The following is an 11182-nucleotide window of genomic DNA, read 5'->3' on the forward strand; positions in this document are numbered from 1 at the left end:
TGGGCGCGAGAATCGGCGGGCTGGACAAAAATCATAACGCCAAATAGAAGTACAGAGTTATGATAGAAACAGCCCGGACAGCGAGTAACAAGAGTAACGTGTCGGTCTCTTCTGCTTAATATCGGCTTTTTATGCTGCTATATTCCCTTTTTGGAGACGAGTAACGGAAGAGGACAACGTGACGCATTTCTCTAGAAAGATGTTATCGACAACGAGTAAGGCTTTTCCAGAGAGAGCGTAATGTTATGGACTGTACATTAAGTTAGCTCACCGGCTAGCCGAATAGTGCTAGCTAGATGCTGCTTCGTCCCAGAGGAACCGAGCGATGACTGACAGCGATTTCTATGGATAAACATCGTTTAATGTGGGATTTTATAAAGCTGCCAAACACAGGTTCGTCTTTGAAAAGGTTCAATCATCCCACCGACTGTCATGGACAACGTGAAACCACGCAGGTGGGTGCCAGCAATAATAATACAGTGCTGTTTCATTATCCAGTGTGCTATCTGTTTGCTTCTTTGCACCTTTATTAATACAAATAAGATAGGATGGGTTTGGTATCAGCGTCCTGATAATACAATGCGGGCATTTACGATGCATTAAGTTTCGTTTTTGACAGCATATGTACACTACACGTGCGCCTACACACTCATACTGGAACCAGGTCCACTTACGAGACGTATGACTGGTAATCTTACTTAACCAAGAGGATCAATAACTGGTACATGATGATTAATGGTTCATAACGTATCTCTCCCAGCAGCCTGACAGTAAGTAGGGATAGAGTAAAATATGCACGACACTTCAAGTTGAAAATTAGAGCTTGTAAATCCAGAAACATGCTTTCAAGACTGGTTTAGACTGTTTTTTCTAAATATTGTTGGAACAATGCAGAATAGACTGCATGATGTTGTTGCTGTGCACGAGAGGCGCGACGCCCATTGTCACCAGCAGCAAACTTGGAGGCACGTTACTAGAAAGAAAGTGACAAGCCAGACAGATTAGCTGCAATAAATGTATAATGGTCAGATTCTGTTTTCTCTGAATAAAACAACAAGAACAAAACACAGATGAGCTACATCAGATAAAATGTTATCTGTGTTTTTACCTTAAACTTGTTATCATTTAGTCATCTTGGAACAGTGTCCAAGATGACTAAATGGCAGTGGGAAAAAGCCCCTAAAAGTTTCCAAAACCCTTCTTCCCTCTGAAAAGTACCTGGGGAAACAAACAGCTGCGTAGGTTTGTGATAAGTTATAATGGCCTGTTAAATTATAGTGACCAAGGTATGAACATTCAATTGCAACTAAGTGTTTTGTTGTTTTTGTTGTCTTTATCCATTTATCAAACAAACTTGAATAACATTTGCTGGCTCCAGCTCACCAAATATGAGATTTTCAATCTCAAAGTGAAATAAATCTCTGGGTGGGTTTTTGGGTGGACATAACAAGCTATTTGAAGATGTGACATTGGGCTATGGCAAATTGTCGTTTAGTTTTTCAAATTTTTTCCTGATATTTCAGAGTCAACATTTCATTGAAAAACAAAACTCAACAGATCAAACAATGAGAGTGACTGGTAACAGCAGATAAAGAGATTCGTGCATCAAGCTTGAATTAACTTTTGGTGTCTTATCCCCACCACATACTGGTGTTCACATCTGGAGAGAGATGGGTGGCTCTTTTCTTTCACAGCTAGAACAGCTGATGGTTTGAGCTGTATTTTACAATATTACATTAACTGTTTATGACCGACTAAATATTACTAATACAGCAAACTCTGACAAGGAATGTTTGGTGCATTGGTGTCAGTTTATTTTACTGCTATTGAGACTTTCAGCTGATATACAGTTATTCCTTTTACAACCTTTCAAGCACATTTTAATATTATGTTCTTACTGTTCCAAAACTAATAAATGGGTTAATAATGTGTCAAACAAAAAGGGATGAGGTTATGTAAGTTTGCCTGTTTTTGAAACTTTTTGAACAACTGGACCGTTAGCGCTTTGCCATTCCCCCTGACTGACCACACCCCAGCGCAACGCCTCCTCCATCTCAATGACACACACACCTCTGTAGGTGAAAGAGCCTGTTGATGTTGGATTGCCTCACTCCTCTAGCCCCCCTTACTCCCCTCCTTCCTCTTCAGCCATAGGTCCACACTCTCTTCCCCACTTCTCTTTGCCCTGGTGAGGGAATCAGGCCACACGAAAATTCAATTGCCATGTTCAAGTTTCCACACAGAAGAAGACCTTTCATACAGTCTGATACAAGACCCGATGAAAGCTGTGTTTTCTTCTTGTGCATGTGGATAGTGTGTTCACGTGTGATTGTGCTGTGTAGTAACAGCTCTTCAGAACGGATTTATTACAATCCTCTCCACTACCACAAAGAAAGTGTTGCCCGGCAAGCAGCAAGTTTTATGGGAACACAGAAGTACAGTGCTGCCTGCCAACTTCTTGTTTCAGTGGAGAGGAATTTTGTGTTCTTGTATGCAATATGAGTACAAGTTGTTTCTTTCTGTCCTTTTTAATCTGACAAGGTTTGTCAAAAACTGGTGGCCCTCTAAATAACTGAAGTGAAAGTTCTTTTGTACTCTTATGTTGTTATTATATCTCATAATGATACACCAGTATGACTAACCCATTTTTATTCAATCCCTTATTATATATGTTATACATTATTTATTTATGTATGCAATTTTTTGTTTACCTATTCCCTGATTGTTAATTTCAGTGCTGCAATATAGTTTAAGTTCTTGAATCAGTTCAAGACTGATTGAAAGCATCTTGCAAGGACCATCCATGTTTCTGTTTATTTCCCTGTCTTGCTTGCTTTGTCTTTTGAAATGGGAAAAGTAGTTCTGATCCACAACCAGTTATTTTAATTGATAACTCAGTGGTCACTTTTTGTGCATTCACAGCAGAAAGGAACAACTTGACTTACTGTAGTTAAATTGACAAAATAATTTGAAAAATCTACTGAAAGCTGAACCTGTGTAATAATTAAGCTTCTTGTGGCTTAATCTTGACTGCTTGAGAAATGGCAGGATATCCTTTACAAGTATAGAGCTTTGCATGTTTGCATTTGCATATATTTTTATGACTAATCCGGATGCAGCTTTACTAAGTATTTGAAATACATTAAGTGCTGATAAAATCTAAGGTACTAATCCCGGTCAGCTTTGTCAGTGACCTTATGAAGAATGTGTTGAGCTGTAGATTGATAAAAATCTGCTCTTCTTTTGCTCCCTGTCCACATTTACCTCCCTGTGCATTTTCTATAGCAATGATGAGGACGAAGAGCTGCACTCCACAGATCCAGAGAGTAAAGAGAAGAGCAAAGACAAAAAGACCCTGTGCAAAGTAAAGTGGTCCCGAGATGAGGTACGTTTATCAGAGGCACAAGTGAGGTCTGGACTTATTTCATCTTGTTGTAAATAAGAATGTGTTTAAGTGTCTGCCACTCACATCTTAGGAGAGCATTAATAATGATCACTGCTGTTTCATTGTTAACTCATTGTTTCAGTTTCTCATCGATAGTGTTTTCACTCTCTGTGTCTCTTTTTCTCCTTCCCTTCTCAGGATGAAAAGCTGAAAAAACTGGTAGAGCAGCATGGAACTGACTCCTGGAAATTAATAGCTAACTTCTTTCCAGTAAGTTTGTAATTTAATGTGTCTGCACTGAGTAACAATAGTTAGAGTTGGGAGTTGTATCTGACTTCTTTATGCCATACTACTCCATCTTTTTCCATTCAAACGGTTAATAACCATTGAAACCATTTAGATTAATTAACGTCATTCTCAATAGGATTTTGGCAGATATAGTAACAGCCGTCAGGAGAAGGTGTAACTGCGAGGTAGTTGTGTGGTGTAATAAGGTGTTTTGCTTTGTGTGCCTCTATCACAGGGGAGGACAGATGGCCAGTGTCAGCATCGCTGGCAGAAGGTGCTCAACCCAGAGCTGGTGAAAGGCCCCTGGACAAAAGAGGAGGATCAAAAGGTAAGTGGAGCTGGGAGTTTCCTGTTCTGGATAGAAGGAGGGAGGATAAAATAGGTAAATGATAGGGGAGGCAGAAGGACGCTGTGTGGAGAGCAGCTTAGCCTCAGTGAAAGAACACAAATGCCACAATATGCAATGTATCTTTTACCTTTAGACTAACAAGGCTGTGCACATGTGTAAGCTCACTTCCCGCCAAAACTTTCTTAGCCTCAGCTTCTTTTTTTCCTTTTTTTGCAAAGTTAATCCTCCACTGCGTCATCCCTAATAAAACTTTCCAAGTCACTAGTTCACAGCCCAGTCCTTCTTTGTACAGTAGAGTAACGCTCTAATATCTTCCTCAGCTGTAAGCTGAACAATGCGTTCCATAAATGGATCACGATTCTTCAGGAATGTCAAGAATTGCGTCTCATTCCTCCAACATCTTGGCATCACAACAGAAACACAGACCTATCAATAACAGCATGGGCTGCCAATGATGACCTCACAGCATTTTTCAGCCTTGACGGAAACAGGCTAACAAGCTCTGCTGCTGCTACAGTCAAAGCTTTCTAAACACTGGCTCTGCTGTTGGCTATGAATAAAAAGTTGAAAGATGTGATTTCTCTCTTTTCTACAAGTTGAAATTAATCCAGTTAGGGCCCTTCTCCATCCATAAAATAAAAGATAACAGAGATTATAATATTCTGATTTAGAAAACTGTACTAAAAGTAAATGTTTGTGCAGGTTATAGACCTGGTACACAAGTATGGCCCCAAGCGTTGGTCCGTGATCGCTAAGCACCTCCAAGGGAGGATTGGAAAGCAGTGCCGCGAACGGTGGCACAACCACCTCAATCCAGAGGTCAAGAAGTCTTCATGGACACAGGAAGAGGACCGAATCATCTACGAGGCCCACAAACGTCTTGGCAACCGCTGGGCAGAGATTTCCAAGCTTCTTCCTGGACGGTAATACAATCCCGTGCACACATTGCATATCTCCATTTCCAGTTTGAGTCACGAAACGGATAATCGCTAAACTGATCTTCTCCCCAACAGGACGGACAACTCCATCAAGAACCACTGGAACTCTACCATGAGGAGGAAGGTGGAGCATGAGGGGTACCTGCAAGATGGCTGCAAAAGTTTCACTTCTTCTCACGCTGGAGTGAAAAGACGCCACCACAGACCATGTCCTCCAACTCCAACAGAGCCGCAGCACTGTGAGGGCAGTCCCCTGCCTATAGCTGGCCAGAACCAGGTCCACTTTCCTTCTGAACTCTACACAATATTCTTTGTTTTTAGCTCTGTTCTCTGTCTATTTTTACTGAAATATCATTCTCTGTATTTTAGATGGGGGGGTATCCTTATGATCCTCACAGTGGACACTTGATGGACAGTCTTCCTGAAAATTCAGGCTTCATATCAGTGAGTCTTTGTGTATTTCTTTGCATGCTTGTGGGGGAAAACCTTATCACATTCTTTATTTTCTGGACTTTCTTTAGTTATTCTTGTGATTGCTAACTCTGGACTTCAAATCAAAACACTTGAATGTCCTGTTATTTTCACCTAACATTTGATAACAGATCAAAGGGGGTAAATATTTTATGTGTAAATCTGTTTTTTGTCTGCTTTTCTTAACTTCTTCCTTTCCTTCCTGTCCTTCCCGAACTCTCCTCCCTGACGTTTGTTTATTTCAGCCATCCTGCCTGGATGATCCCGACAGAGAGCAAAGAATTAAGGAGCTTGAGCTTCTGCTTATGTCAGCAGAGAGTGAAGTCCAACGACAAGTGCAGTGCAGAGGTCCACGTGTAAGAACACACTCCGAATGTGTGTTTGCATATAGTCAGCATAGCTTGCGTGTGTTTGTAGCTTACGTACACTGTAAAAAGTTTTAAAACAGTCAATTGTAGTATTAAATGTATTATTAAGTCAACATTGAGTCTTAAAATCAAATCAAAATGAGATAAAGAGAGGATATTGTGAATTTTCTTGAGTCACTTGTTAAAAGAAAATTCTTAAAAGCCATCTCCTCACTAGATTTTTCCTTTCTTTAAGGAAAAGAAGATTTTAAGACTTTATACTAAATGACTTTTTGCAGTGTATACGTGTGAAAACGAGAATGGCGCACATGTATGTGTGTCTGTAGCCTGAATTGCTGTAGTGTTGCTATAGTAACCACCTTCCCCATCTCGCTACTCATTCAAACTGGCCTGAAGCTGCGCTTGGTAGCTGCCCTTCTCCCCCCATTATCATCGTTCCAAACATGAGCCCGCTCCTTCATCCCCTCCGGTCCTCACCCCCATGCCCACGCTCAGCCAGCAGTTTGAACCAAGCACCCCCCCCTCTGTCTCCTGGTCCTGTTCTGACCCTCCCTTTCACATTTGATTCACTCCATTCATGTGATGTGTCATCCCTCATATTGAATATTTTAATGGTGGAAGATTGGTCAGTGTTTTTTACATTTTCCCAGTCAGAGATAATTTTAAGACTGGTGCAAATTTAGAAATAATTTTATAATTTTACTCAACATAAACCAATCTCACACCATTAAATCAGATCTGCTGCTGGCGCCAGTGATCTAATCCTTCTCATCCTGCCCCCTCAGAGCCTGGAGCAGTACTCAGCCTGGTCTGACAGTGTGTCAGATGACGCGTTGACCACAAGTAGCAGCAGCCTGGAGGAACAGGCGGAGACAAGGTCCTGGAGGGGCCCTGAGATCCCCCAGGGGCCTCCAACACAGCTTCCTGTCTCCCCCAGCAAGTTCCTGGCTGCAGAGGCCAGCACTGTGCTCTCTACCCTGCAGACCATACCGGAGTTTGCAGAGACCATGGAGCTCATTGACTCAGTGAGTAACAGAAAGAGCACAACAGAAAACAAATCTCAGTATGATTTTGTTGACTAAAAGTCATGAATGTATTAATGATCTACTGTAGATGTGTTTTGCTCTGCAGGACCCTGTTGCATGGAGCGAAATGGCCAGTTTCGACTTGTCAGAGGCAGCCACACCGCCCAGGCACAACCAGGCGGGCTACGCCACCCTCCTGCAAGAGCGGACAATTGACAGTTCAATGGGCTACACAGTCAACACCCCGACCGCCGTCTCTGGTCGTGATAAGAACTGTGCTCCATTTGGTCTGGGCGGGGTCACCTCCCTGACTCCTATCAACTCATCAAAACCCTCCCAAGCCTCCACTGGGAGAAGGAGGAGAAGAGATCGGGGAGAACCGTCTCCTTTGTGTGACAGGACCTGCTCCTCCTTCTTGGAAAATATCTCAAATTCTCCCAAGAAGACGCCCACAAAGTCACTGCCATTCACGCCATCACGAGTAAATGAAATCTGTTTTTCTTCTTAACACACCCTTATCCTCACCTCAGCTTGACTAATTCCTCATAGATTTGATTTGTCATGAATTAATGTGCTTTGCCTTATTCCCCAGTTCTCCAACATATCAGGGGCGGAGCATCTGAATCTGGATAACCCTGCCCTCACCTCTACTCCTGTGTGTGGCCAAAGGTGTCTCCTCAACACGCCGCTCCAAAAAGAGACCACACCTAAGCACCAGAAAGAGAATGATGGGTAAATAAATATATAAAAGCAGCAAAAGTTCCACAAGAGTCTTTAATCTTAATTTAATCAGATTGTTAGGAGGGGAGTACAAGGTTTATAATATTTTCTATCAACTTTCTAGCTCACGGACCCCCAAATTCCGTAAAACTGTCATGATCCCGACGCCGAGGACACCAACTCCCTTCAAAAATGCTTTGGCTGCTCAGGAGAAAATGCATGGGCCATTGAAGATGGAGGTAAGAGGCCAAATGTGGCAATGTGCATTTAAGCTGTGTATTTTCACTCTTTAATTCAACTTTATTTATGAGAACTTTTCCTTATTTTGTACAGTATATGACTCCATGACCTTGTGGCTGTATTAATGTGTGTGTTTGTGTTTTTCAGCCACAGCCATTGGCATTTCTAGAGGAAGACATTCGTGAGGTTCTAAAGCAGGAGACTGGAGCAGACTTCTTTAATAGAGCAGACATCCAGCCGGACTACAGAGCGTGGAAGCATAATGTATGCGTAGCACACACACTCTCTCCCATTATTGAAATATACTACTGAACTTAAGCAAATCTATACAGCTAGAGAACTAGAGAATTTACTGTTATTTGTATCTTTGTCCTTTGATTTCAGATTGATGGCCCAGCTAGAAAGGTGCGCAAATCTCTTGTGTTGGACCCGTGGGAGAAAGACTGCCTTAACGTCCAACTCTTCCAAGAGCAGCTCAACAATGCACAAGTAAGTCATGATGCTAATTTAAAATCAGTGGTTCAAATCCTTAAGCTAGATGAGAAAACGTACTCAGTTACTGACTCTTAAATGAACAAGAGTACGGCTCATAACTCCAAAGAATTTTGCTTTTGAAAATGGAAATAATGGTACCACTTACAATGCTACTTTCAGGATCATAATTTCTTTTGTTGTTAATGCAGATACTCCATTTATTTGCTTGTATCGCAGGTTCCAGATGAAAGCCTACTGACAAACTCTTCACTGATTACCCCAAACCCTGAGCAGGAGTGTAGCCGTTCTTTGACCGCTGGCCGAGAGGAGCCCTCATTAGTCCCCGTTCATCCTCATCGCTTCACCAGCCCCCGGATGAAGAAACTTCTTGCCTCCCACAAAGCACCAAAACACACCTCTGTACAGGTACGTATTATATTTAACTAAAACCAGTGATCAGGTGACCTGTAGGTGACTTTTTACACTGATTTTGTCACTAGAGCTGCAACACTAAGTCAATAATTGATTAGTTGTTGTTTTTTTTATTGAAAGAAAATTAGGCGAAATAGAGTAGTAGTAAGTCTAGTAAGTAAGTAGTGAGTCTAGTAAGTCACAAAATATCGTTATTTTTTTTTGCATAATGAAAGTTAAGCTACTTTGGCAACCATTGGTAATCACTGGTTGCCTTCTCTGCAGGTGAGTGAGTGGGAAGCAGTGGTTTATGGGAAGACAGAGGACCAGCTGATCATGACAGAACAGGCCCGTCAGTACCTGAACCCTTACCCATCGTCTGGCTCTACCTCAAGGGCCCTTGTGCTTTAAAGCCGTCCCCTTGCTGCGCAGGCAACACTACTACACCCGTCCGGCTGAAACCTCCACTTCACATCCTGTAAGAGACAATCCAGTGAAGACAAATGATTTAACTTTTCTTTTGAAGCAGAAATGCACTGCCAAGGACTCCCAAAAAAAAACACGGCTGCTGGTATTGTTTTTGACACAACTCTAGGTCACTGCCCAAGCAGTTTTCTCCTTTCTCCTCGAATACACACAACCTGGCAACATAAACGGTCTTGTACAGATATGATACGCTAGAACTTTTTTCTGCACTAGTCAGTAATGTTGAAACATCCTGCACATACAGTAGGGTGTAGGAATAGTGTTTATTACTAGCAGTGGCTGCTTCTGAGTTTTATATTGTTAATATATTGTTTAAATGACACGAAAGACATTTTATAAAGTAACGCTACTCATTGTGTATCTCCTCCAGCTTGTTTTTCTAAACTGCCCCATTGCTGTTATCAGATAAAAACTGCGTACATGCTTTATAGTGTCACCCATGTATTTTTAAAAATCACACCATGGGTTTTTAGCAAATACACGTACAGTTCAGAATATAATTTTAACAATTCCTTTGAACATTGTGGGGGAAAAAATGCATTTTCGTGTTTTTTGTGTGACAGCAGTGTTACGTTGCTGAAGGCTCTCCACGGTGATGTGAAGTTTTTGAGGATGGAAATAAGAAGCTGTCAGTATTGCACTACTGAGTTGATTTTGCTGCTGAGAAAGGAGCAAAGTGTTTTTAAGGGCAAACTGGATAGCACTTGTGATGGTATCTTTTTTTCTTACTTTTTTAACAACACGATTCCTTTCCAAGGCCATAGTGTCTTTCGAGACATCGGTTGAATGTATTTCATTGCAATGTACATGTGTAAGAACCTCAAAAATGGAAGGGTACCTTAATGTTTATTTCTGTTTGTTTTATTTATTATCTGACAGCTCTAAAGCTTAGATATTAATATAAAATTGGACACCATGAGTTTTTAAGAAGTTTAACTTTGCTGACAAAACAGCCTAAAAACCCTCACTTGCTCTAAATCAACTCTCTCTTACCCCTTTTCCACCAACATGGAACAGGTTCTGTTCTAGTTTAATGCACCTAATTTTGAAGCGTTTGGAGCATTTTGACCAAAAAATAAATTGGTTGGGAAATTGAAAAGTTAGCTGGAACCAAAAACTAGCCGGTTTTCCTTGACCTGAAGTGCGACCAGTGACGACATCAGTGGGGATGTCACACCCTACAGGTTGGAATCAGCATATCCGTCTTGCACGTAACAGTATTCTACATCTTCTTATCATTGCTAGTAAGTCCAGGCTTATCTTTTGGACAAAAGACAGAACAATTATCTTTAAAGGTGCAATATGTAAAAATTTTATTTTAAAACATTAAAAAATTCAAAAAACAAACTAAAATCATCAACAGAATTTGAAGAAATGTTGACATTATGTTGAAGACGCCTTTGTACTGTGTTGCAGAGAGATTTACTGAAGTTAGCATGCTAACCAGCTAGCCCTGGCCTGTCCTGTAGAGAATAGCTCAGGCCTCCTGAGGTGGGTGCTGACTGATACCTGACCTCCCACTTCAAACCTCTCCTATCCCCACTTGAACTCACCGTTTCTTTGCCCATTCTGGCGTTGCTCTCTGCCAGCCTTCCCCGCTCAGTCACCCCTGTACCAGCTAACACCCCCTAACTGAGCTAACCAGCTATTGGCAGCTACAGGAAGCAGCCGTGAGCGGTTACTCTGGTGATATGCTGCCTATTATTTGTTTGGAAAATGAATTTGACAGGGGGGCACTTGTTACATATTGCACCTTTAACACAGGTACAAAAAGCCAAAGCCAGCAACAATGCAGGCTGGTTCGCTACATCACACCATGGTTCCAACAGTCCTTAATAGAACCGGTTCAAGAACCAGAGCTAGTTTGGTGGATAAGGGGTATCTGTGATAGAGTGAATGGTCACCATTGCTTTGGTTGATGCCGACCAGTTTTCATATCATCAGTGTTCTACAACAAGCATTTGGTCAAGAAGGATTTACTTTTTATGTGAAGGCTGTAGGTTTTATTTATTTAATGTCTACTAATT

General features: G+C 41.5%; 1 protein-coding gene across 1 annotated transcript; it reads left to right on the forward strand.

Annotated features, from left to right (window-relative positions):
• The first annotated feature begins 390 nt into the window (after positions 1-390).
• Positions 391-9107, forward strand: mybl1 (v-myb avian myeloblastosis viral oncogene homolog-like 1). The gene is made up of 16 exons (XM_073488696.1): positions 391-455; positions 3286-3385; positions 3584-3655; positions 3909-4001; positions 4725-4945; positions 5036-5237; positions 5330-5404; positions 5677-5787; positions 6585-6824; positions 6931-7305; positions 7417-7556; positions 7669-7783; positions 7932-8048; positions 8169-8273; positions 8496-8684; positions 8955-9107. The coding sequence occupies exons 1-16, from the start codon at positions 433-435 to the stop codon at positions 9078-9080; spliced, it is 2304 nt and encodes a 767-aa protein (XP_073344797.1). The 5' UTR covers positions 391-432; the 3' UTR covers positions 9081-9107.
• The last annotated feature ends 2075 nt before the right edge of the window (positions 9108-11182 follow it).

The sequence above is a fragment of the Pagrus major genome, chromosome 19, assembly GCF_040436345.1.
Source record: "Pagrus major chromosome 19, Pma_NU_1.0".
Lineage (NCBI taxonomy): Eukaryota > Metazoa > Chordata > Actinopteri > Spariformes > Sparidae > Pagrus > Pagrus major.

Coding starts and splice junctions, on each gene's coding strand:
- mybl1 (XM_073488696.1), top strand. CDS start 433: ATGGACAACGTGAAACCACGCAG. Junction 3,656..3,908: donor TAATAGCTAACTTCTTTCCA/GTAAGTTTGTAA, acceptor CCTCTATCACAG/GGGAGGACAGATGGCCAGTG. Junction 5,788..6,584: donor TGCAGTGCAGAGGTCCACGT/GTAAGAACACAC, acceptor CTGCCCCCTCAG/AGCCTGGAGCAGTACTCAGC.